Source organism: Puma concolor, chromosome A1, assembly GCF_028749965.1.
Source record: "Puma concolor isolate L17-30 chromosome A1, mPumCon1.1.hap2, whole genome shotgun sequence".
Lineage (NCBI taxonomy): Eukaryota > Metazoa > Chordata > Mammalia > Carnivora > Felidae > Puma > Puma concolor.
The window spans coordinates 110,686,073-110,713,601 of record NC_141667.1 but is presented as its reverse complement, the minus strand read 5'-3'; the positions used below and the strand labels follow the sequence as shown (position 1 = coordinate 110,713,601).

Sequence of the window (27,529 nt, the reverse complement as noted above, 5' to 3'; positions counted from 1 at the left end):
TGACAGCAGACAGCCCAATGCAGGACTCGAACTCACAAACTTCAAGATGATGACCTGAAGTCAAATGGTTATCTGACCGAGCTGTCCAGGCTCCCCAGAAAAGATCTATTCTTCTAAAGCAATTTCTTCATTTTAATTCAAATTAGGTTTCATATGTATATTTATACACATACACACACATATTTATTGCATATTCCTAATAAACTTGTTACTCATTGTGTGATCTTTGGACCAGTAGCATTGGCATTAACTGAAAACTCATTAGAAATGAAGACTCACCTCAAACCAACTGAATCAGGATCTGTATTTTAACAAGATCCATGTGATTCTATGCACATTTAAAACTTGACAAGTATTACCTTAAGTAAAGTCAGCAGATACAATCAAGCAAAACAAATAAATAAATGAAACATGTCCACATTACCATTCAACTAGTGACAAACCTTGTTAACATTTTGGCATATATTTATTTAATTTTTGGCCCCATATAAAAATGGGGCTATACTTAACCTAATTTTTTGTAAACCACTCTTTTCCCAATGCATTGTGAATGTGTTAGCATGCAACAAAAACATGGCAACATAATTTATATTGGCCAATTTGTAATTTATTATATATGCATGTATCATGATTAGGCATTCCTTTCTTGGTGGTTATTTAGATAATACTGTATTTTTACTTTAAAAACAACCCTAATGTGAACATCCTTGTAAATGTAGGTCTTATGATTGATTCAAATCCTAACAGTGTCCCTTATTAGCTGTGTGACCTTAGGCAGATTACCTGACTTCTCTGTGCTTCAGTTTTTTCACCTGTAACAGTAGCATAATAGCACCTCACAGATTGTTTTGAGGATTAAAATACATGATCATGTTGAGATTTTAGAATTGTACCTGGCATATTCTAAATGTTCAGTAAATGTTTATTATTATTTTTTATTATTAATGTTTATGAACCCTCAACCATGTCTTTACAACTTCTCTTTCTAAGGAAACCTTAGAGGGGGCGCCTAGGTGGCTCAAGTCTGTTGAGCCTTAGACTCTTGATTTTGGCTCACGGTCCCTGAGTTGGGAGTCTGGGATCCGGCTCTGTGCTCAACAGTGCGGAGCCTACTTGGGATTCTGTCTTCCTCTCTCTGCTCCTCCCCCACTCTCTCTCTCTCTCTTTCTCTCAAAAAATAAATAAAAATGAAAACTTTAAAAAAAAAGTAAAGAAAACTTAGGTCACTAGCTAGTAGCAGAGGCAGGCAGAACTATACTTCCACTCCTGCTATCGTTCTGGAGTAGAGCGCCCAGCAAATTTAGGACTTGAAAAAAAATATTCACGGGAGGTTTTACCAATGCGAGTAAGATTATTTTAATAACTCATTTACGCTGAGACGGACTCGGAAAACAATGCAGTTTAGAACCGATATCCGGAACGGGGAAGGGAAAATGGTTCCGATTCAAGCAGGCTTCGATCAAACCAGGAGACAACGATTTGTCCCGGGAATTGGGCTACGCGGGGTTAACGTTTCCATGGTTACAAATCCGGCTGACTCCAGGCTCCACGCTCTGTAATGCGCAAGCGCAGATAGCTGCTTTAGCCGCCCGGCGCCTTCAGTTTCGAAGGGGAAGCACCTCCCTTCTCTTGTGCAGTTCTCCTATCGCCTTCTCACTTTGCCAATTCCACGCGTTCCGGGTGTCTGTGACGCAGTATTCCCGCGTCCGCGTCGTTTGGAGCCGCGACGCTGAACATGGCGCGTTCCTAGAAGCCGCTTTCGGCATCAGTAGGCGGCGGCGTGTGGACTGGAAGCGTGAGGCGCGGGACCAACCGACTTCGCTTCGTGTTGGGGACTGGAAGCGGGAGAGCCGGGGTATTCCGGACCGAACCAAACGGTGAGGCCTGAGAGCTACAGAGTGCGCGAGTGGAAGGGAGGAGTGGGCTGAGCAGCGGAGACGGGAGAGGCGAGGGAAGAACGTTGGGCTAGTCGGAGAGGAGAGAGAGCAGAAACGCGGCGAGAGCGGCCTGCAGGCTTGGCTCTCTGCGTAACCCTAGGAACTACTTGGAGCTGGGGCCTGGCCGAGTCAGCCCTGGGAGGGGGAGGCTTGGTCGAGGAGGAATGGGGGGTGCAGGAAGACGGGCTCGGTGCCAAGATGAGGAGAGCATAGGGTGCCCATTGTGGCTGCGGTTGCGGGCCAGGGTGGTGTATTTGCCCTTGGGGCATAGGTGATGCCCATTTTGAGAGAACGTGGTCAGTTTTAGTAGAAAGCCACTGTATATTGTTATTGCACACAGTACATTGCTGCTAATAGCAATGCTGTGAACGCTCTAATTAAACATTAGACCCTTCCTTGCCTTTAATGAACAGGTGCAGGAAGTTAACACATTTTCCGAGGAGCCGCTTGCTGAGGTATGGCCGCCAATGCTCAAGCTCAGCGACTTCTGCAGCTTTATATTGAGGGTATTTGTGATTCAGCAAAACTATTTTGAGGCCCATTGCATTTGTCATTCTTTTTTATTCTGTTTTTACATAGTGGTGAATGAGGGAAGTATTATTAGTTGAAAGTGATTTGAGTAAATTAGGTAGGAGTGGTAAATTGCCTGCAGGTGCCAAGATTGCGATAGACATACCTTCTCCCCACCCCAGTGTAAGCGAGCTCGTTTGTAGTGCTATAGTGCTTTTGAGAATTGGTTATTCTTCAATATAGGGTAAGAAAGAGCAGTTTACAGCCCTAATTATTTCTTTCTTTCTTTCTTTCTTTTTTCTTTTTTTTTTTTTTGGTGTGTGTGTTGGTTAGAGAGTTCATGCCTCCGTTTTAACGTTATTTTAAACTTCTCTTTTCAGTATAGAGGCTTCAGATTAAGGGTAGAGCGACTGTAAGGCTTCCATTGCATGACACCTTTTCTTCTATCTTGCATCACTGAAGATTGCTATGAAATTAGAATGAAAATCCTTGTTGGTTGTGATACGATTGTGGATTTTTTTCCCTCCTATAACCTAGTACAGGGAATAGTAGAAACAGTTTAATTAGACCATAAATATATGGTTTGTGACCATATATTATAGCCCTAGGTCAGCTGGGCTGTCTCTGTCCTAGATACGCTTCCTAAAGCAAAAGAAAATCCTCATTACAGATGAATTTAGTTGTGGTAATAGGATTGGAGGTTCTAAACAAATGCATGAAGATTATTTGGTAATTAGTATAAAAATCTTTAAATTTTATGACATTGAATGTTAGCATTCAGAATCCAGAATGCAAAAGAACCCTTGTAGGCATGTGGCAGTTAGAATATACAGACTTGTCTAGAGCAAAATGTTTTTCTAGAAATAAAAATATTCATATTTTGAGAAAGATAACATGGTTAGATGGATTTTAACCATTGTGTTGTGTGTATGTGCATATATGTGTGCATGGTGTGTATTTATATTGTTCTTGTTGAAGTATCGTTGACATACAGTGTTACATTAGTTCATGTGGTGTTCTGATCAGTTCATGCTGATTCAACAGTTCTATACCTTATGCTGTGCTCCCCCATGATAAGTGTCGTTACTGTCACTATACAGTGTTGTTACAGTATTATTGATTATATTTCCTGCACTGTACTTTTCATCTCTGTGACTTACTTTTATAACTGGGAATTTGTACCTCTTAATCCCCTTCCCCATTTTCTGTGCATTGGTATTTAATCTTGCTTCTCCTAATACGGTGTTACTGATTCCAGTATTATTCATTTCTATGCTAATCCTAACTGTACCAAATGATGACTATCATCAAGTTAATTTCAGAGTGTTTTAGGGAATGGCAAGATATACTTAGTGCAGGTGTGAGTCTGGAACATCTTTGTTTTTGTTTTGTAAATATCAGGCTGATTACAGATAAGCCCACAATTATAAGCTTTGTAGAGCTTGAGTTGGATCAGTGTTCTGCACCGTTCCTACTCTGAGTATGATGTATGGCATCACGTCAGTGTTTGCTCAGAATGCCCAAGCTTAAGCTTAACCCTAAACCTAATGAATCAGAACCTGGATCTTAACAAGCTTTCCAGATGATAGGAATTTATGTTAAAACTTGAGACACCCCACTTTGGTTGGGAAGAGTTGGAAGACTGAGATCATGGGTAAAGCTATGTAAAATTAGAGCATTTATTTTGATCTGAGGTAATCCTTTGCTGCTTATCGAGTCTGATTCATCTGGTTGAAGAAACAGACATGGCAGAGGTAAGTAACTTGCCTGATGTTCATAACCCGGGTTCAGACTTACTCGAACGCTTTTCTTTTGCTATTTATTGCCATTTTAAAATGGAACTAAAGCTTTCGTGAATGAGAGCTAGGAATCCATTCCACAACAAACATTTACTGAGTGATGGGCAAGCAGTCCAATAATTCTGTGTTTCTCTAGAAACTGCTGTTTCCTATGGTGGTTATGAACCCACCACATTCCCTCCTTATTCTTTTCTGGATAATGTCACTTCTGCATGACAGAGGGGGGCGCCTGGGTGGCGCATTCGGTTACACATCTGATTTTGGCTCAGGTCATGATCTCGCCGTCTGTGAGTTGAAGCCCCACGTCGGGCTCTGTGCTGACAGCTCGGAGTCTGGAGCCTGCTCGACTCCCTCTCTCTCTGCCCCTGCACTGCTCACACTCTGTCTCTCAAAAAGTGAATAAACACTAAAAAACATTTACATGACAGAGGAAATGAAATACATTGGTGGCATTGGTTACTGTTTTTTGTCCTCTTGCACTTGCAAACATGCCTACTTCTATCTGGTCATCTCTCCTGTGCTCTGAGTTTTTTCTCCTCAGGGACAGTGTTTCCTTGGTGTCTTATGTTGTTTTTCCAGGGCTGCTGTAACAATACCACAGGCTGGGTGGCTTAAACAATGGAAAATTATTTTCTCATAGTTCTCGAAGCTGAAAGGCCAAGGTCAGGGTTCCAGCAGGAGTGATTTCCTCTGAGGCTCTCTCCTTGACTTAGAGGTAACCACCTGCTTTGTGCACTAGAATCTCTGGTATCTCTTTCTTATTAGCACACCACTTGCATTAGATTAGGGCTCCACTCTAATGACCTCATTTTAACTTAATCACTTTTTCAAAAATCTTATCTCCAATTCTGAGGGTCCTGGGAGTGAGGGCTCCAACATGTGAAATTTGGGGGAATGCATTCAGTCCATAACATTTGGCTGGTCCTGTTTTACTTTGGGCACTAACTTATTAGGATTAAAAAAAAAATTCCTTTAAATACACTCTCACTCTAGATTCCTCTTCAGTTTCATCTGTAATTATTTCCTTTAAGTTTCTGGAAAAGTTACCTATATTAATTTTCTCCACCTCCTTATTATTCGCTCCCCCTCCCTCCCCAGTATATTGAAGTCTAGCAGTCCAAGTCCCTGAATTTGGCCACCATTGATCTCTTTGTGGTGAAATCTAATGGAATCCGTGTCATCATTTGACATGTTGACATTTCTCTTTGAAATTCTCTTATGCTTCTGTGACACTGTGGTCTCCTTATTTCCATGTATGTTGGCCAGTCTTTCCTTGGTGCAGTTTTCTGTCTTTGACCAATTCAAATTTTCCTATCACAGTGACGCACAGTCTTCTCTCTTCTGCCTCTCCCTGCTCTTAAATGGTCTTATCTCTGATGACTTGAACTATTGACTTTATTTTGATAACTAGCAGATCTCTGTCTCTTTAGCACAGATTATCCTCCAACTGTGACACATTATGTGGTTGTCTTAAGATACATAAAAGTTCAGGTCAAAAATTAGATATATCACTCTTTCCGAAGTTGCTTCTCTTCCTCCTATGATCCATGCCTGCCAGTCCGTTGGAGATGCCCCAAGTCTTAACTCTACCCTCTGATTACCCTTATGTACCATCCTGCCCCCAATCGTTTACCAAATCTTCTACGTCTTTCATCTATTTTTCCTTGCCAGCTACTACCTTGGTTCGGATTATCATTAGTATGTGGACTTTGGTGTAAGCATTGTAAATAATTTCTTTGAATCTGAGAATGGATATAATCCCTCTAAACCCTTTCTTGTTTTGTAGACAGATTGTAGTGTTCTTCTGCCATGCAGGCTTTCAGATTAAAATCCATACTACCAAATTTAGGAAATAAGGACCTTAATGATTTGGACCTTGCTTGCTTTTTGCTTTCATCTTCTGTTTCCTGCCTCACATGATTCTGTCATGCTGAACTATTTGCAATTCTTCAAAAGTGTTTGAATGTTTTTTAAAGTTGAGACATCAGTATGTTGTGTGTATTCTGCCTAGAATATACCTATCACCTTTTTGACAACACATACAACCTACTCATTTGGATAACTCCTACTCAGCTTTCATGACCCAGCACAAATGCTATCTTGTCCCCCTTTCCTGCCTCACCAAGCTTTCCCCAACCTGTTTAGGCTGAGTTAGGTCTTTCTCTTAGGTGTTTCCAAAACAGCTTTGTTGTCTTTTTTTCTCTTAAGACTGGAAAGCAAAGACTCTCTTGTTTGTTTGTGGACTAATCTAAGTTATTTATTTAAGTTATATCCTGCCATAACCAAAGGGATGGAAGATCAGTATACTGGTCATCATTTGAGGCAAGTAAGGAAGGTGCACTTAATGTCCCGTATACTTCTGGTCCATGTGCAGAGTCATGGTCCAAACCGCTGCTGTGGTCCCTGCTGGGTAGTGGTCCAGGTTCTCTTTATTCATCCTCATAGCCAGTTGGGAGTGGATTCACATGAGGGTTAAAGGATAGAGTAATCATACTCCCCTGGAGTAGGACTTGGGAAAGAACTCCCCCTGGAAAAGGACTTAGACTTGATATGGAGTTGTGGGTAGGCGATGAACTCGGATCTCTCGAGCTCTCCGTGATCAACTTCAGGAAGATGTTCAGCATGCTCACTTTTACGTATGAGAGTGCTATAAAGTAGTGAGTGGAGCTCTCCCTGCTGTGGGTGCTACTTGACATGGATTGCTGTAGCTGTGCCCTGGATCGTTCTAGCAATCCTGAAACCTGGGACCCAGCTGCAGTCATCATTTTTGAACTGGAGCTCAAAGACTATTTATGTTTGTATGTATGTATGTATTATGTTTAATTTTATTTTTGAGAGAGAAGGAGAGTGCATGCACACGCGGAGAGAGGCAAAGAAAGGGGGACAGAGGATCTGAAAGGAGCTCTGTGCTGACGGCAGAGAGCCTGAGGGGGGACTTGAATTCATGAGTGGTGAGATCATGACTTTAGCCAAAGCCAGACGCTTAACTGACTGAGCCACCCAGGCGCCCGACTCTTTTATTCATTCTTTATCTCTCAGAGTAATGCCTGGCCATTAGAAGCTGCTTCCTTGTTGAGTACCGTGAATGCAAGTTGAACTACCAGAGAGTTTACGGGAGCCAGGGTGGGTGGCTTAGTCGGCGGAGCGTCTGACGTCAGCTCAGGTCATGATCTCAAGGTTCGTGAGTTCGAGTCCTGTGTGGGGCTCTGTGCTGACAGCAGCCTGGAGCCTGCTTCAGAGTCTGTGTCTCTCTTTTTCTCTGCCCCTTCTCTGCTTGTGCTCGGTCTCTCTCTCTTTCAAAAATAAATAAACATTGAAAAAAAACAAACAAGAATTACCAGAGAGTTGAAACAAAGTGGGATGTTACATACTCTGGAGGTTAGTTTGAATGGGCTTGAAAAGTCAGAGATGGGTTCAGATTTGAGACTTTACACAACTGTACGCAGAGATTGGGATTTAGTAATTGAATTCATTTATTTAACAAATATTTATTCATCACTTTCATATGTGCCAGGTGCATTTTTAGATTCTGGTGATACACCTTTGAACAAAGGAAGTTCCTGGTGTCTGGACCTTAAGTTTTAATTGAGGGAGTCTGTACAATAAACACATAGATATTAGAATGTCAAATAGTAAAAAGTGTCATGCAGAGAAATTAAGAAAGATATCCAGAAAAGAGAGATTCTGGGTTGAACGTAAGAGGGTAAGATACTTTAGATTGGGTGGTCAGCAACAACCAACTTGATGAGTCAACAACTTGAGCAAAGACTGAATTGAAGTTAAAGAGCAAAACATGCAGGTACTTAGAGGCAAGAGTTTTCTAGTCAGAGGGAGCAAAATCTATAAGATAGATTTGATGTATCTATTCCACTGAAGATGGACCCATGTTGTCTCTTTCTTACTATAGACAACTCCCAGGATAAATGCCCTTATCCTTGTCTGCTCTTATAAGCCTGTGTAGGAGTTTCTTTGGTTATAGCACCAAGTGTGCGATTGCTGGGCCAAAGGATAAAACCCGTTTGGTTGTAGGATACACACACACACACACGCACACACACACACGCACGCATACACATACACATTTAGGTTTTTTAGAGATGGCAGGATTGCTCTCCAGAGTGGTTGTACCAATGTATATATACTCTTAGCAAGCATAAGGGTTTCTCTTCCACAGGTTAACGTTGAATATTTTGGGGACTTTTTAATTTTTGCCAGTCTGACTAATTTTGGCAGTCACAGTCGCATGTTCTTCCGACTGAGCCAGCCAGGTGCCCCCACCAGTCTGATTATTGTAAAGTAATGTATCTGTTTTTTTAAAAATTCCTGGGGCGCCTGGGTGGCTCAGTCGGTTGAACATCCGACTTCAGCTCAGGTCATGATCTCACAGCTCGTGAGTTCGAGCCCAGCGTCGGGCTCTGTGCTGACAGCTCAGAGCCTGAAGCCTGCTTCTGCTTCTGTGTCTCCCTCTCTCTCTGCCCCTAACCCACTCGCATTCTGTCTCTGTCTCTGTCAAAAATAAATAAACATTAAAAAAAATTTTTTTTTAAATAAAAAAAATAAAAATTCCTGATAACTAGTGAGGTAGCATCTTTTCTGGTATTTATAACCCATTTGGCTTTTTCTGTGAATTGTCTATATGCTTTGTCCAGTTTTCTTTTGTATTTCTTGTTGATTCACAAAGGTTTCCTGTATGTTCTATGTAATCTATCGTTGTTTATTCATTTAAAATATCTTATAATTTTTATTTTGTTAATATTGCCAATGATATTTTCGTTAACTCCATTAATTTTGGTTTTCAACTTTTGATGTAGTATAATTTACCAGGAAAATGAGCGATAGGTTTATGTATTCCGGTTCTCGAGTTTAGAACTTTATAAAAAAAAATCTGTTAATTTCACTTGAGGTATCAATGGACAACACGGATCAAAAGGAAAATGTGGTAGTCCGTGGAGTATTAGGTTGGGGTAGTAGACTTCTTTCTAGTTCTAGAAATGTCACTAATGAACCTGGGACTTAAGAGAAGTCACAGTTTATCTTCTTAACCTCTTTGAGACACAATATCTTGGTCAGTAAAATAAAATGCTTAAATCAGGTGTACAGTTGACCCTTGATCAAATGGCTTTGAAATCTGTGGGTCTGTTTTCAGGTGTGTGTGTATTTTTTGATACATTATAGTACTATAAATGTATTTTCTTGTCCTTATCTTAATATTTTTCTTTAGCCTATTTCACTGTAAGGATATAGCATATAATATATACAATATGACATACAGAATATGTTTTATTCAACAGTTTATTGTTAAGGCTTCTCATCAGCAAACTATTAAATTTTGGGGGAGTCAAAACTTAAATGCATTGTTTGAGGGTCAGCTATATTTACTATTTAGAGAACTGATATGCGTAGCTCCAAGATGATAAAAAATTATTTTAATGTTTGAAAACATTATTTTAATGGTAAAATGTGTCATAGTTCCGAACGGTGGAGACATTACTGGTATGAATTCCATACATGTTTTAATTAATGAATTTTTATAAATGCAGTGACTCTTTAGGCTAGACTCTCACAAGAATGAGATTCTTTTGAGACAGCATTATAGACAGTGTTGTCCTGGACCAGTAATGGGAGACTATCAATCAAAGATGCGTATATTTGGCTTTTCGGTTTTTACATTTTTTTTTAATTAAAAAAAATATTTATATATAGAGAGAGCATGAGCCGTGCAACAGGGGAGAGGGGTAGAGGAAGAGAGAGAATCTTAAGCAGACTCCATGGTCACTGTGGAGCCCAATGCAGGGCCCAAAACAGGCGCGATCCCACTACCCTGGGATTATGACCTGAGCTGAAACCAAGAGTTGGAAGCTCGCTTGACTGAGCCACCCAGGTGCCCCAAAGATATGTATACTTGGAGAGGACTGATGATCCCTTAGCACTTAGTGAAAGGTTTTGACTCAACTTAAATCCAATCAGTTATAGTCTATTAAATTTGGGCTGTGCTATTCCTTTAATTCAAAGCTCAAAATCTAGCTTACTGCTTTTTCTTCCTTTGTTTTATATCATAGAAGAAACTATAAAGCCAATAACTATAATTGCTGTTTTTATATAGATTTTATTTATTTATTGTCACTGTTGTTTAGGATAAGCTTTTTAAATTTTCCTATTATGAAATACTCATTCATGGGGAAGTGTTGTGTACAATGAACAGGCAAGAAATTTATTGTAGTTTCTCAATGTCGTTTTACTAAAAACTCCCAGTGAGATGCACACATTTGGGTTTACTGGACTAGACATCTCTTACAGCTGCCTCCTGGTGCTGTTTACTGCCTTCTTCAATACTGTATGGTTTCCCCATTCATTTCCCTGTCTCCCACCACTAGACTATATTGCCTGTAAGCGCAGGAACTCTTTTGTCTTTTTAGTTCATTGATACATCTCAGGTGACTAGAATTATAACCTGGAACTTGTAGGTGTTCCATAAATATTTGATGAATGAACGAATGTAGAAAAGTCTAATGATAAACTGAGTAAATATCAGGAAGTTGTATAGAGAGTACAGGATTAGAACAAAGGGTGTTAGATGTTCCCAGTGAAAGGTACTGCTGAATTTTGTTGCCCTGATATGCCCCATTCAGTAGAAGAATTACTTTAGTTTTTTTCTCTTCTTTCCCTCCATTCATTTAGCAAGCATACTGTTTACTCTTGTAGTATTTTTATTTTTTTTTTATTAAAAAAAATTTTTTTTTCAACGTTTATTTATTTTTGGGACAGAGTGAGACAGAGCATGAACGGGGGAGGAGCAGGGAGAGAGGGAGACACAGAATCGGAAACAGGCTCCAGGCTCTGAGCCATCAGCCCAGAGCCTTATGCGGGGCTCGAACTCACGGACCACGAGATCGTGACCTGGCCGAAGTCAGACGCTTAACCGACTGTGCCACCCAGGCGCCCCATACTCTTGTAGTATTTTAAAAAAATGTTTATTTATTTATTTTGAGGGAGAGAGCGCAAGTGGGGAAGGGACAGTGAGAGAGGGAGAGAGAAAAATAATTCCAAGCAGGCTCCATGCTCAGCACAGAACCTTTTGGGCTCCATCCCAAGGCTCTGGGATCATGACCTGAGCCGAAATCAAGAGTTGGACACTTAACACACTGAGCCACCCAGGCGCCCACTTGTAATATGTTTTGTAGATACTCTTTACTGTGATGTAATCCCTGTTCTTCGAGAAGGATTATTGTGTCTGTGAACTCTTTCTGTTTGACCTTTTCTAAGTTTGCCTTCCACTCTTGGAAGTGACCATCACAGTATTGTTTTGTTCAGTTCATCAAATATTTACTGAGTATTTGCTGTATGTATCCCTGATATTGTAGTAGGTGCTAGCATATATAGATGAATCGGCAGTTTTTGCCTTTAAGCAGCTCATGATTTTGTAGATGGGATGCAAGTAAGTAAGGAATAGGTGTAGTAATAGAAGTACATGCTATGTAGAACAATGGTGTGGGAGAAGGAGTACTTTACACTCCAGTGTAGTTGTACTTTTCCAGGTGATGTTTGCTGGGAACAGCTTTGGTGATCTGTGTCATGGTCTGTTAGATACCACTAAAAAAAAAAACCCCAAAAAACCTGAAAGTAGAATCATGTAATGAACCTTTCTACCTATCACCGACCTTTAACGAAGATCAACTCATGAGGTCAGTCTTTTTTTTTTTTTTTTTTTACTTCCACCTAACTTCCCTTCTGAATATGTTGTTAGCAAGATCTAGGAGCTTGGTTAGACTCATATTTAACTACTTTTTTTTTTCGTTTAGCAAGCTATTTTCTTCTAATTTAAGACTTTGGTTTCTCAAAATAATAAAGTGTCTCTAAGTTTTCTAATATAACTTTTCTGTTTGTATCATCTTTGAATTTTTCCCTGGTCTTCACAGAAATTCATTTCTTTCTTGGCTTTTTCTAGTTTGCTTTTTACTCCAGCAGTTTTCTAATGTTTCCTATCCCTAATTCTCCAAGAATGTGTTTCTCTCTCCTATAAGTTTGTAGACTGGAACTATAGATCATGATTCAACTTGCAAGAATTTAACTATCTTTTTTTTTTTTTTTAATTTTTTTTTTTCAACATTTATTTATTTTTTGGGACAGAGAGAGACAGAGCATGAACAGGGGAGGGGCAGAGAGAGAGGGAGACACAGAATCGGAAACAGCCTCCAGGCTCTGAGCCATCAGCCCAGAGCCCGACGCGGGGCTCGAACTCATGGACCGCGAGATCGTGACTTGGCTGAAGTCAGACGCTTAACCGACTGCGCCACCCAGGCGCCCCGAATTTAACTATCTTTAAAAAAAAAATAACATCTTTCTCTCATCTCTCTTTAGGAAGTACTCCAGTAATACATGGTAAATACTATGTTGCTTATACTTTTCATCAAAAGGCTACTCTCCATTGAAGTTTTTATTTATTTGCCCGCTACTGCTGCTTTCAGGAGGAGAATTAGGGCTGTTGAGTTATTAATTCCATTTTCTCAGTGGCTTATATCTGGCCTTTATTTTCTGTCTTTCTAAATGTTGATATTTTTCTTCAGTGTGGATTCTGCAAGGGTTTTCTCACTGGCTGATTTTTGTCTCCTGCCTGTATCCCTCTGTTCTTGTTCCATAGTTTCTCAGTCACTGTTTGCTAGAACAGTAGGTTACACTATTACTTTTTCTTAAATTCTGTCATACTTTGTATAAAGCTCAGAACACATTCATGTCCTCATCGCACATTTTCTTTTGGTAGAGAGTATTTTTAATGATGCACTATTTAGCTATAGAAGTAGAGACCGTGCTGTAAGGAAGCTCTGTGGTTGTCGTGTTTTGCCTCAAGGCAAGGTTTTCATTTTCATTTGTTTGTTTATTTAGAAACAGTGTGAGTGGGGTCAGGGGAGAGGGGCAGAAGGAGAGAAAGAATCTTTTTTTTTAATTAAAAAAAATTTTAATGTTTATTTATAAACATTAATAATTTAATGTATATAACATAATTGATTAAATTAAATTAATATTTATTTTTGAGAGAGACAGAGTGTGAACAGGGGAGGATCAGAAAGGAAGAGAGACACAGAATCTGAAGCAGGCTCCAGGTTCCCAGCTGTCAGCGCAGAGCCCCATGTGGGGCTCGAACTCATGAACTGAGATAATGATCTGAGCCAAAGTCCGATACTTAACCAACTGTGCCACCCAGGCTCCCTGAGGGAGACAGTCTTAAGCAGGGTCTACGTGGACTTGACACCAGCCTCTATCCCACGATCCTGAGACCATGACCTGAGCCGAGATCAGGAGTTAGATGCTCAACTCACTGAGCCATCCCAGGGGCCCCTCATTTTCATATTTTAATTCCCTCCTTCTTGCATTCTGTTATTTATGCTCCTGTTGTGTTCTTTCCCTCAGGTTCTCTCCTCTTAGCATTCTTTGTCTTAACTTTTTGAACCCTGAAAACCCTTGCTCTATTTCAGATGATTGTGTTGGCCAGGTGGTCACTGAGAATTCCAGTGTCTTCCTCTTCCCCTGGCCTTCCTTTAGGGGAACAGGATGCTTGGAACGTATTCTTTGGATGTGGTATGGACTTCTTACCATCAGGTGGCCCTGCAGGTTACTTGATTTCTTTTTGTATCTTTAGGACTAGTAGATGTAGTAGTGTGTTACCTGGTAAAGAAACAAGTTGATATGGAAACTGTGACGGAGCATAATTAGAATTGAAATTAAAGGCACTTGTGCTAACAAATAGAAGTTTGTTTTCCTTTTATGTGATGGGCATTTATTGTAAATGCTATGTTGTATATGATATTTATAAAAATATAATAAGCTTAAAGGAAAGGAAATAATTGTGAATTTTGGATTAGGTTCATTTTTCTCCGGCTGTTACATATTTTAAGATACTGTCTTTAGAAACACCAAATAGTAAGAATATGAAATACCTTTTAGAGGTGACTGCAGTTAAAACTGGCATTTGAATATAAGACTCAGAGAGTTCCCCGAGAAAGGGAGATTGCCTTTTGGTAAACATTGCCATCACAAATTCAGGTAATATGGTAGCACCCTTGCTTGCCTGTTCTTGCTACTGAAAGACAAAGTTTTTAAGTTTTCTTTTATGAACTGTTAGGATGAGAGTGCAATTACTGACCACATTACCAACTTAAATGTGGTATACTTAATATATTGCCATGATTTCTTGGTACGTACTTGACAAGAGAAATAAATGATTTGCAGCGGTTGAGAAATAGTGCTTTTTTAAGAGTGGGGAAGAGAAATCAAGCAAATATTCCCATGGAAATTTAGAGCAGGTATAAAGGGAAAAGTCTTGATCTTTTAAAAAAGTATTTTTTCATCACTAAGATTACATTTTTACATTATAAGAATCTACATAAACGCCAGGACTACCCTAACACAGAGGTGAGAGAGTGCGCCGGGGAGGAGCAGAGAGGCGGGATGGTCAGAGGATCTGAAGTGGGCTCCGTGCTGATAGCTGGGAGCCTGATGTGGGGCTTGAACTCATGAACTGTGAGATCATGACCTGAGCTGAAGTTGGACGCCTAACTTGACTGAGCCACCCAAGCACCCCTCTTATACATGTATTTTATATAGTATATATTATTTGGCATCATAGATATTTGTCTAATTACAAAACAGTAAAATAGAGTATTTTTTAAATGTTTATTTTTGAGAGAGAGAAAGACAAATGGGGGGGGGGGGGCGCGCAGAGATAGAGGGAGACACAGAATCCAAAGCAGGCTCCAGGCTCTGAGCTGTCAGCCCAGAGCCCAACACGGGGCTCGAACTCGGGAAACACGAAGTCATGAGTTGAGCCAAAGTCCAATGCTTAACTGACTGAGCAACCCAGGTGCCCCAAGACTAGAAGAGAGTATTTGTTTTTTAAGTTTATTTATTTATTTTGAGATAGAGACCACATGAGTGGGGGAGGGACAGAGAGAGGGGGAGAGAGAGAACCCCAAGCAGTCTCCGCGCTGTTAACACAGAGCCCAGCGGGGGCCTCGAACTCACAAACCGTGAGATCATGACCTGAGCTGAAACCAACAGTAGGACACTTAACCTACTGAGACCCTCAGGCGCCCCTAAAAGAGAGTATTTTTAAGTCCTGACTGGTTTAGAAGGGTTTAAGCTTACTTGTAGTGTCTGTCACCAAGCAGGAATTTGTAGGTCCTTTAAAACTCTTAATTACATGAGATATTTTATCAGAGAAGAGAAAGCAGACAAATATCTTCTCTTTTCCTTGTTATGTATGTTCTGTGGCATATCTCTTATTCCAAAATAGATCAATCTTTGACAGTCTGGCATGAGGTCTCATGGGGAATGCTTTAATAGTCTTGGTGATTGTTTAAACTTGATGGTATTCGGACATATATGGAAGCATATCTAGTCAAAACCATTTCTTGGAAGTGTTATTAACATACAGTATACAAGGATGCTAAACAGCCTATAACATGTGCACAGGGAAGACTTTTCTTGTTCAAACTGAACTGACCTCTGTTGAGAAGTGTAAATGAATCTGAATGGTGCAGTATGGATTTGAATGAGGCTAGTGTCTTTGGTACCTTCTTGGTTTGTGTCAAAAATATTAGGTCCTTTTATCTGGCTTTAATTTTTTGAAATAGTGGTGTTCCCTGATCTGAATTAACATCAGTTATGGTTGTTGATAGTGCCGCCACATATTTTTCATTTATTTAGTCACTTCCTTGTTTCTTGCTGATTTGGCATTTACATAGGGCACTTAAAAGAAACAGCTTTATTAAGGTGTAATGCACAGACCATACAGTTCACCCACTGGAAGTGTATAATTCAGTGTTTTTTAGTATATTCACAGAGTCGTGTGACTATCACTACAGTCAATTTTAGGACATTTTTATCAATCCAGATAATAACCATATCCCCATCAGCAATCGCTTCACCTTTTCCCCCAATCCTCTGGCCCTAGGCAACCACTTTTATACCTTCTATCTTTATAAATTTGCTTATTTTGGGCATGTCATTAAAAGAGACAACTTGCAGTCTTTGTGATTGGCTTCTTTGACCTAGCAGGTCAAATGAATCAGGGTTCATTTGTGTTGTAGCGTGTTGCAGGATTTCATTCTTATTAATTGCCAAATACTATTCTATTGGATGGAATACCACATTGAGTTGTTTTCACTTTTTGCTATTACGATATTGCTGGTCACGTTTTTGTAGTGCACAACAAATGTAGACCTAAATCTTCATTTCTTTTGGGTATATACACCTAGAGGTAGAATTTTTTTTCATATACTAACTCTGTGTTTAACATTTTTAGACCCTGACAGACTTTTCCGAAGTGGCTGCCCCATTTTACATTCTCACTAGCAAAGAATGAGGGTTCCACTTTTTCCACATCTTCACCAGAATCTTTTATTATGTCTTTTTGTTTTTAGTCATAGTAGTGGTTTTGATTTGCATTTCTCTAATGGCTAATAATTTAGGCATCTTTTCATATGCTTATTGACCATCTGTTCATCTTTGTAGAGCTGTATATTCAAAACTTTTGCTTTTTTTATAATTTTTTTTTTTAGAACAGTTTTAGGTTTACACTAAATTGAGAGGCAGGTACATAGATTTTCAATAGACTCTGCCCACACACGTACACAATCTCCCATTACCAACATTCCTCACCATAATTTTTTTTTTTTTAAACATCATTCACCATAATGGTGCAGTTTTTTTTTTTTACCAGGATGAACCTACATTGACACATCATAATCACTCAAAGCGTGTAGTTCCCTTAAGGGTTCACTCTCAGTGTTGTGCATTCAGTGTGTTTGGACAAATGTTATAATGACATCTATCCATCATATAATATAGAGTATTTTCTCCATCTTAAAAATCTGTGATCTACCTGTTCATCTCTCCTCCCACTCAACTGATCTTTTATATCAGTTTTGACTTTACCATAATGTTATATAGTTGAAGTCTTATAGTATGCAGCCTTTTTGGATTGGCTTCTTGCACTTAGTAATGTGTATTTAAGTTTCCTTCATATTTTTTCATGGCTTGATAATTTCTTTTTAGCACTCAATAATTTGTTGTCTGGATGTACCATAGTTTATCTGTTCACCTACTGAAGGATGTCTTTGTTGCTTCTAAGTTTTGGCAGTTAGAATAAGGCTTATGTGCAGGTTTTTGTCGACATAGTTTTCTTTTATTTTTTAATGTTTATTTTTGAGAAAGTGTGTGCGTGCGCACGTGAAGGCAAGCAAGTGAGGGGCAGAGAGAGGGAGACAGGATCTGGACCAGACTCCACGCTGACAGCAGAGAACCCAATGTGGGGCTTTGAACTGTGAGATCATGACCTGAGTCAAAGTGACGTTTAACCGAATGAGCCACCGAGGTGCCCCTTGTGCATAGTTTGATCTTCTTTGGGTAAATACCAAAAAGCACAATCACTGCATTGTGTAGTAAGAGTATGTTTACTTTTGTAAGAAACTATTAAATTGTCTCCCAAGGATATTTTGCGTTCTTTCCAATAGTGTCTGAGAGTTCCTGTTGCTCCACATCCTTGCTTGGCATTTGGTATTATCATTGCTCTAGATTTTGACATTGTAATAGGTGTGTAGTGTTATCTTACTGTTGTTTTAATTGTCATTTCATAGGTGACATATGATGTGTATCTTATTGTTTCAGTTTGCATTTCCCAGGTGACACATGATGAACATCTTTTCATATGCTTATTTGCTATCTGTTTATCTTCTTTGGTGAAGTGTCTGTTAAGGTCTTTGTTCTTGAAATTGGATTCTTTTTTTATTGTTGAGTTTGAAGAATTCTTTGTATATTTTGGATAACAGTTTTGTTTTGTTTTTTTTTTTAATCAGGTATGTCTTTTGGAAATATTTTCTCCCAGTTTCTGGCTTATCTTCATCCTCTTTTGATACTCGCTTTTGCAGAGCAGAAGTTTTTAATTTTAATGAAGTCGAGCTTCTTAGTTATTTCTTTCATGGATTATGTCTTGGGTGTTGAATCTAAAAAGACATTACTGTACCTTAGAAAACCCATTTAGATTTTCTTCTATGTTCCTTCCAGGAGTTTTATAGTTTTGTGTTTTACGGTTAAGTCTTTGATGGATTTTGAGTTAATTTTTGTGAAGGGGTTTAATTAACGTCTGTCTGGATTAGTTTTTTTGAATGTGGCCATCGAGTTGTTCTGGCACCATTTGTTGAAGACACTGCCTTTGCTCCATTGTATTGCCTTTGCTTCTTTGTTAAAGGTCAGTTGAGGGGTCTATTTCTGGGCACTCTGAGCTTTTGGAGTGATCTCTTTGTTTTTTGCTAATACCACACTGTCTTGATTACTGTAGCATTAACACTAAGTCTTGAAGTTGGGTAGTGTCACCCTTTCACCATTTCTCTCTCTTTTGGCTCTTTCCAACTGGAAGTTGGGTCTAGAGTCTTGGTTAACTAAGGCTGATGATATTTGGTATTTTAGAGGTAAGGTTGTATACTTATTGCATCACATCAGGAGGCACTTAAGGTCAAGTTGTGCAGCTGTTGTTGATACTAAGTTTGTTCTTTTGGTTGAGCTGGTGACTGACAGATCTCTTCATTTTAAAGGTCTGTTTGTTCACTGAATTTAGCAAGTCATTGGTGGGTGGTATTTGAACATACTGGGAATATTCTGTTCTTAATTTGTCGTTCTTTCATCTAATGGTTTTAGCATCCTTTGTTGAACCATGCCTCAGTAAATTATTTCATTGAGGGAGGCTTTTTTGTTTTTGAAATTTTCTTCAATTTTTATTGTATTTTTTTTCTAAGTCATTTCACTTACAGCTTTAATATTTAATAGTGGCGTGGAGTTATTGTTTGTGCGGCATGTTTTCAAACTAAGGACAGATACAGATAATGGGACAGCCTATAGAAAATGGTTATGGCTTCAGTGAAGGTCACTGCAGGCCAGGGAAATCTGTTGTTGGCAGGCAGAGGTGCTGAGTTTTCCCTTATCTAATTGTTTCTTTTAATGAAAACTAGAAAGTTTCCAACTGTAGGCACATCTGTATGTCTTTGGATTTTGGGTTTTTCCAGGATTTGGAAAGTAATTTCCAGGAATGGGCCTAGAAAGTCCATTTATAGGGTATGAGTATTTTTAGGCTATTGGTCACTTATTTCCAGGTTATTTAGACTTAAAAGTATCAAAGACTACAACAAGTTCAGTGATGAATGAATTGAATTGACTAAATTGTAAAATAGTGAGAAGATTGACATGCCTCTCCTTTTAATTTGCACCTTCTCTTTTCCTATTATTGTTCTTAGGGAAAAAGAATTTGCGTTTAGATTTTTAATAATTCTCTTCTATAGTTTAGTTCAGAGCTAATACAGTACTCATAAGCCCTATCTTTCTTGCTTATGAATTTGAAGTTATGTGCAGTAGCAAAAATCAGAGCAGCCTCATTGTGTGCATTATGTTTTTATTTTTTTAAGTAGGCTTTGCACCCATTGTGGAGCCCAGTGTGGGGCTTGAACTCAAGACCTGAGCTGAAATCAAGAGTTGGATGCTTAGTTGACTGAGTCATCCAGCCACTCCATATTGTGTACATTATTAATTAGGAAACCGAGGCATCCATTCTTTTAATACGGTTAGAAGATTTCTTTCACTCTGTATGGACATCTGTACAGCAGAGAAACACCTGTGCTTCCACTGTGAGGGAGGGACTTGCTTCCCGGGCTTTCAGGCTTATCTGGTGATGGTCTCCAGGAAGATTCTTTCAAGTTCTTGGAGACATGCCTTTAGCTCTTCCCGCAACGTAGTATTTGTCTCTCCCTATTCCTTCCACCTGCCTCCCTCCTTCCCTCCCTCCCTCCCTCCCTCCTCTTCTTCCCTTTTCATCTTTTGCTATTTACCGTCAAGTCTTCAGATTTTTTTTTTTTTTTTTTATGGAGATGAGCTATGTGTCTGGATCATTACCAGATGGCAGTAACAGTAGCAACCCTCTTAATTTCTGTATTTTAATTCCAAAAAAGGGTATTGAAGTGTAGTTTGCTGGGTGTACCACCCTCTAACCTGACCACCAGTCATCAGTGGTCATCTTTTTAAAGATTTTATTTTTATGTAATCTCTGCACCCAACATGGGCTTGAACTCCACAACCCTTCGATCAAGAGTTGCATGCTCTACTGACTGAGCTGGCCAGGTGCTCTGGTAGTCACCTATCTTTTATTCAAATAAAAGTTTATTTCTGTAGTGTTATGTTTGAAGGTCTCACTACATTTTTCCCCGTTCTTTGTCACCATTGCTATCCTTTCAAGTGAATTCTACAATTGAGTACTCTGTTAATATTTCCTACATAGAAAACGTGATCCTTTTAAATTATTAGGGATTCAGGAATCTTTTTGACAGTTTCTCCAGGAACCTGTTATGTGAGAACACGGTGTGTTTGTTGGTGTTCGGGATTAGGGTGGTGTGGTGAGTCCATTTTATGTTACAGTAGGAAGAGCTTGTGTTCTAAAGACTTGGTTATCAGGCCTCACTCTGCCATATACTAGTTTGCTACCTGACCCTGGATAACTCTGTTGATAACTCTAAGTCCTTCCTCTTATAAAACAGTGATATTAATCCACATGCCAGATTTGCTTTTATAGGCTTGTTATGGCATCTTTAAAAAAATTTAATAGGCTTTAGCATTGTGGTATTTTAAATAATCCATTATAGGTCCGTCATTCCTGAGTCGTTATTTTTGATGATGCATTTAATCTGCAATTTAGGAAGTGATTGCTTTTTAAAGCTTCCTTTAAAAGTTAATTAGCACTTGGTAATCTTTCTAGCAGAAGTTCTGAATGGTGGTTTCTCAGGCCTAAAAGCCTTTTGCCCCTGAAATAAACCACTCATAATATTGTATGTGTGGAGGAAATACACTGGATTCCAACTGGTATTCTAGAATCTTAGTTTTTACAGTTAAAAATTTTTTTTAATTCATTTTTGAGAGAGAGAGACAGAGGATGAGTGGGGGAGGGGCAGAGAGCGAGGGAGACACAGAATCTGAAACAGGCTCCAGGCTCTGAGCTGTTGGCACAGAGCCGGATTTGGGGCTCAAACTTGTGAACTGCGAAATCATGACCTGAGCTGAAGTCTGACACTTAACCTACTGAGCCACCCAGGTGCCCCTTTACAGTTTGTTTTGGTGATTAGAATAGTTCTCTCTGCTTCACACCTCAGTATCTCCCAGAATTTGGGTAGAGAAAGAGACCCTTTTTGATTCTTAACCTAACAACTATTATAGTGCGTGGCACAAAATTGGTTCTCCAGAAGTATATGAACTGAGCTCTTTGTCCCAGACTCTATGGGCTTCTTGGGAACAAAGTTCAAAAGCAGGGGGAGGAAGGACAGAGTATATACTTCTGTGGAAGACCTGGATGGAGCAAGCTACTGGGGGGAGGTAGGGGTGGAAACTCTAGCAGCTTCCAGCAGAACAGGTGAATGGTGATGGTAAAGTGAAGCATAAAAGATACAAGTACATAGGCTTAAGGATTGCCTTGCTCTGGAGGTCCAGACAAGTGTGAAGATGTGTATGTGTGTGTGAACACTCTGCACTGTCTTTGCTGTAGGTAAGAATTGCTCTGGAGGCTGACAGTCAATGATTTTAGTTTTCAAGTAGTAGTTCCCAAAATGCTCAAACCAGTAAGTGAAAGAACAACTGTTGAGAAACAGAATAGTTCCAGCCATAGATAATTTGCTGAGTACAATGTAGCAACAAACAGACCTGTAGAGTGAGGATGTCTATCAGTCACCAGCTCACCTAGGGACATGGCCTTTTTCTTTTTTGAGTTGGGTGGAGATGAGTTCTGCCAGAATCTTTTCTCTGTTATTTTTGAATTTTTTGAATTTTTATTTTATTTTTTTAACGTTTATTCTTGAGAGAGAGAAAGAGAGCGTAAGTAAGCAGGGAAGGGGCAGAGAGAGAGGGAGACGCAATCTGAAGAGGCTCCAACCTCTGAGCTGTTAGCCCAGAGCCTCATGTGGGGCTTGAACTCAAGAGTTGTGGGATCATGACCTGGGCCTAAGTCAGATGCTTAACCAACTGAGCCACCTAGGCACCCTGTTTTTCTCTGTTATTATATTCATATATTCACGTATTCTTCCAGTGACTTTGTTGGTACAGATGTAAAAGTCCAGACTTTTTTTTTTTTTCTCCTGCAAGGTCACACATGATCTGTTCCTGTCTGCTTCTTCAACCTCATCTGGTTCCATTTTCTCCTTTTCTCATTAAGTGTCAATCGTATTGGCCTTCTTAAGTTTGTTTCTGATCTTAAGGCCTTGTTTTCATTTGTTTTCCCTGTCTGTCTGGAGCCCTGCTTTCAAAAAATTTTTTTTTTCAACGTTTTTTATTTATTTTTGGGACAGAGAGAGACAGAGCATGAACGGGGGAGGGGCAGAGAGAGAGGGAGACACAGAATCGGAAACAGGCTCCAGGCTCCGAGCCATCAGGAGCCATCAGCCCAGAGCCGACGCGGGGCTCGAACTCACAGACCACAAGATCGTGACCTGGCTGAAGTCGGACGCTTAACCGACTGCGCCACCCAGGCGCCCCTGGAGCCCTGCTTTCAGATCTTTGCCTGCCTGGGTCTCTTGTCTTTCACGTCTCTTTTATTTATTTATTTATTTTATTTATTTTTTTTTTTTCAACGTTTTTTTTTTATTTATTTTTGGGACAGAGAGAGACAGAGCACGAACGGGGGAGGGGCAGAGAGAGAGGGAGACACAGAATCGGAAACAGGCTCCAGGCTCCGAGCCATCAGCCCAGAGCCGACGCGGGGCTCGAACTCACGGACCGCAAGATCGTGACCTGGCTGAAGTCGGACGCTTAACCGACTGCGCCACCCAGGCGCCCCTTCACGTCTCTTTTAAATGTCACTTAAGAGAAGCCTTTCCTGAAGACCCAATCTAAAGTAACACATTCAGAGGCACCGGGGTGGCTCAGTTGTTTGAGTGTCCAACTTTTAATATCAGCTCAGGTCATGATCCCAGGGTGGTGGGATTGATCACATTGGACTCTGTGCTGAGCGTGGAGCCTGCTTAAGATTCTTTCTCTCTTCCTCTCTCACCCACTTGTGCACGTGCACACTCTCTCTCTCTCTAAAAAATAAATATATAAAATAACACATTCATTTACGGTCGATATTTAACATGATTGTATTTTCTTCATATTACTCCTTCCTCCCTCTCTCCCTCCCTCTCTCCCTCCCTCTCTCCCTCCCTCTCTCCCTCCCTCTCTCCCTCCCTCTCTCCCTCCCTCTCTCCCTCCCTCTCTCCCTCCCATCTCCCTCCCTCTCTCCCTCCCTCTCTCCCTCCCTCTCTCCCTCCCTCTCTTTCTTTCACAGAAATACCATTTTCCATTGGAATGTATGCAGCCTGAAGTTAGGGACACTATTTTGTTTGCTGCACTATTTTGTTTGCTGCACTATTTTATTCTCAGCACCTAGAACAGTGCCTGGTACATAGTAGGCTTTCAGCAGTTTTATTGAATAAATCCATTAATTAGCTGTCATGTGGTACAGTGTAAAGTACTCTTTTGTTCAAAATTGATCACTTACCTTATTCACCAGATACCAATAAAGCATATGTCCTGTATCTTGTTGGGCTCCTGGTACTACAAAGTTGTCAGTTTTGTCCCTGGAGGTAGACAGTATTAGTACTGATTAAGTCCATTGGCTTTGGTGTTCAAGTTCAAGCACTGCTGTTTAGTAGATTGTGGCCTTGGAAAGGTAAGGTCTCTAATCCTTTAGTTTTTTACCTAAAATATGGGGATAATTGGGGAGCCTGGGTGGCTTAGTCGGTTAAGCATCTGACTTCAGCTCAGGTCATGATCTCACGGTTCGTGGGTTCGAGCTCCGCATCGGGCTCTGTGCTCACAGCTCAGAGCTTGGAGCCTGCTTCAGATTCTGTGCCTCCCTCTCTCTCTCTGCTCCTTCCCTCGCTCATGCTCTGTCTGTCTCTCTCTCGCTCTTTCTGTCTCAAAAATAAACATTAAAAAAATTAAAAGAAAATGGGGATAAAGATATCTACTACATAGATTTATTACCAGGAATAAATGAATAAAGAAAGCATTTAGTACAATGCTTGGCGCATATATATATATATATATATATATATATATATATATATATACACACACACACACACACATATATATATATGTATGTATGTATATGCTCAGATATTGGTGCTTTTTTTTTCCTTTTTTGTTTTTAAGTTTATTTACTTCTTTTGAGAGAGAGTGTGTGTGTGCACACAAGCAGGGGAGGGGCAGAGAAAGAGGAGGAGAGAGAATCCCAAGCAGGCTCCATGCTGTTAGTACAGAGCCCAATGCAGAGCTTGATCTCACAAACTGAAATCATGACCTGCGCTGAAACCAAGAGTTGGACACTTAAATCAACTGAGTCACTTAGGCGCCCCAGATACTGGCTCTTTTTAAGGAGAATTTTTATTTTGAGATGCCTGTGTGGGTCCTTTGGTTGAGTGCCTGACTTTGGCTCAGGTCATGATCTTGCGGTTCATGAGTTTGGGTCCCATGTCGGGCTGTGTGCTGACATCTCAGAGCCTGTAGCCTGCTTCAATTCAGATTCTGTGTCTCCCTCTCTCTCTGCCCCTGCCCTACTCATGCCCTGTCTCTGTCTCTGTCTCTGTCTCAAAAATAAACATTAAAAAAAATTTAAAAAAAGAAAGAAAAATGTTTATTTTAGCCAGGTGCTCTTCCATTAATTGGGGGAGAATCACTGAATTTAGTGTTTTCCATACCCTAGACAATTCCTTGTGAGAACTACAGATCAATGCTGGTCTGTTCTTGTTTTATAGGAATGTATGATCGAAACTACTGTACATTTTGACATCCACTGAGTTGCTGCAGAGCTGGATTTTCAGGTCTACCTCAGTTGTACCTCAGTTGTAGATGTTCGAAAGTTGTATTTCTCATACTTTGGCAGTGATAAGATTTACCTAGAGAACTTACTACTAAGGCACTCATTTTTGACCCCCAGCCCCTATTTTCATGTTGGAGGTTTGGAGAGAGAATTGAGAATTTTTATTTCTGTGAGGTGATGCTGGTATTTCTAAAGTAGGGCTTTTCAAAGTTACCCGAATACAGTAGCCACTAGCCACATGCGGCTATTGAGCACTTGAAAGGTGGCTAGTTCAAGATACAATGTGCTTTAAGTGTAAAGTACACAGGACTTTGTAGACTTAGTATTAAGAAAAGCGTAAAATATCAAAATTAGTTTTTTCAAAATATTGATTGTATGTTAAAATGGTAATGTTTGGGATATATCCATTTAAATATAATGTTAAAAATAATTCCACATCTTTTCACTTCTTAATGTGGTTGCTAGAAAATGTAAAATTGCGTACATGACTTGCTTTTGTGCCTTGTATTATATTTCTCTTAGAAAAACATACTGCCCGTCTCTTGAAAATATCTTCTAAGGTCTCCATAAAGTAAATTTCTCTGAGATAGCCTGTTTTTGAAATCATACGTTACCAACAAGCCCTCTAAATTGAGTGAAAATCCATTCACTTGTTTTCAGGTGATAATGAACACAGAGACTTACATTGTTCAAGGAACTCCAGGTTAGGGAGGGAGGCAATATATATTTACAAGGCATCCTAGTCCTAAAATACAGACCAGAACAGACTAATTTAAAATTTGAGTTTACTTCCGTTGCTAATTGGTAGTATTTTGTGTTCTACTTATCCTAGCCCTGCTTTACTCACACAGGCTTTAAAATTGTTGGTTTTGCTGGGGCGCCTGGGTGGCTCAGTCGGTGGAGCATCCAACTTCAGCTCAGGTCATGATCTCAGTCTGTGAGTTTGAGCCCCACGTCAGGCCCTGTGCTGACAGCCCTGAGCCTCAAGCCTGCTTCAGATTCTGTGTCTCCCTCTCTCTCTCTCTGCCCCTCCCCCACTCATGCTCTGTCTCAATCTCTCTCTCTCTCTCTCTCTTTCTCTGTCAAAAATAAATAAACATTAAAAAAATTTTTTAAAATTGTAAGTTTTCCTTGAAAAGTTTAATATTTTGTGCCATTTCTTGTTGAGTCAGCATTTGGATCCTCCTTTTCATTAGTCTTTGCAGTTTAATTACAATTCTTAGGAATTGGCTGCTTTGGCTGTATTTATGGGTTAATGACCTTCATACTTTTACTATCTGGAACAGTCTTCAGTTTTAGATAGAATTACAATCACAAGGCTGATTCTCAGTCACTTTTGCTTTGAGATTTATTTTCTGTTTTTAGCTTTCAATTTTAATCTTACATGCTTCATATAAGCATTTTGTGTACAATTATACGTACTTGGGTCAGTATACAATTGTACACTGTTTCGGGGGTGATTAGAAGCAATGCTTAGAAAACTATCAATAAATTGCTAAATGTATTTTTAGAATGGCTTCAGATATTTGGTATAGGATTAGATGATCCAGTCCTTAAGGTTTATATTTTTATATTATATTTTATGTTTATTGATTTAGTTCATTTTTTCCCCACAGTATTTCTTGAATATACCTTTGTCTTTTAAATTTTAGAAAATACTTTGAACACGTGTTATTGATGGAATATAAGATGATGTTATGAGGTACTTAGCAATAAGTCAAAGAATAAATTTCTTTTTCCTTTTTCTTCCTTTGGTCTTAGTAGGGATAAAGTGGTAAATTCTTATAACACTTAATATTCTTCTTTTAAAAACTAGGAAGGTATTATACTTAGCCTTAGGCAGACCGTGCTATTTAATCAGAATTTAGTTCTTTGGTTTTTGTGGGTGGGTTTCTTATTTGCAGTTTACTATTACCTTCTACTAATGGGACATTGAAGACAGTTTCCATCAGAAATAAGTTGATTTAAGCAGAAGTTAGTTGAATTACCAAAAGTCTAAGTTAGAAATCCAGCAGAAACACGCGAGGGTAGGTGAATGAAGTGCAGGAATAATTCAGATCATTGAACCTTTTTCTCCACTTATGTTACTGTTGATTTTTTGTGTATAATGTTGATTCACATATGTTAACTTATCTTTACCAGGTGTCCATGGATCTCAATAGTGCCAGCACTGTTGTTCTTCAGGTCTTAACACAGGCCACCAGTCAGGATACTGCTGTATTAAAACCAGCAGAGGAGCAATTGAAACAGTGGGAGACACAGCCAGGTTTCTATTCAGTGTTATTGGTAAGTTGTTGTAAAATAGTTGATTACTATTTTTAATAAAACGAGACACCATTCATTTAATTGTTCTCAGAATCTACTTGTACTGGTGGTTTACTTTAGTGAAACTGATCCAGATG

General features: G+C 39.6%; 1 protein-coding gene and 1 pseudogene across 5 annotated transcripts in view; one reads left to right on the top strand and one right to left on the bottom strand.

Moving 5' to 3' along the window:
- Window positions 1-1,690: 1,690 nt before the first annotated feature.
- Window positions 1,691-27,529, top strand: part of IPO11 (importin 11) — a 198,786-nt gene continuing 172,947 nt past the window's right edge. For 4 of the 5 annotated variants that reach the window (XM_025924123.2, XM_086700099.1, XM_086700109.1 and 1 more), the window contains exons 1-2: window positions 1,691-1,877; window positions 27,270-27,413. In XM_025924123.2, coding sequence (XP_025779908.1) covers window positions 27,276-27,413 — 138 coding nt within the window. In that variant the 5' untranslated portion in view covers window positions 1,691-1,877; window positions 27,270-27,275. Of the gene's footprint in view, window positions 1,878-2,350; window positions 2,393-27,269; window positions 27,414-27,529 lie in introns of all 5 variants that reach the window. The other variant, XM_086700100.1, reaches the window with a different exon arrangement.
- On the bottom strand, window positions 6,676-7,011 carry LOC147584360 (cytochrome c oxidase subunit 6A1, mitochondrial pseudogene; annotated as a pseudogene).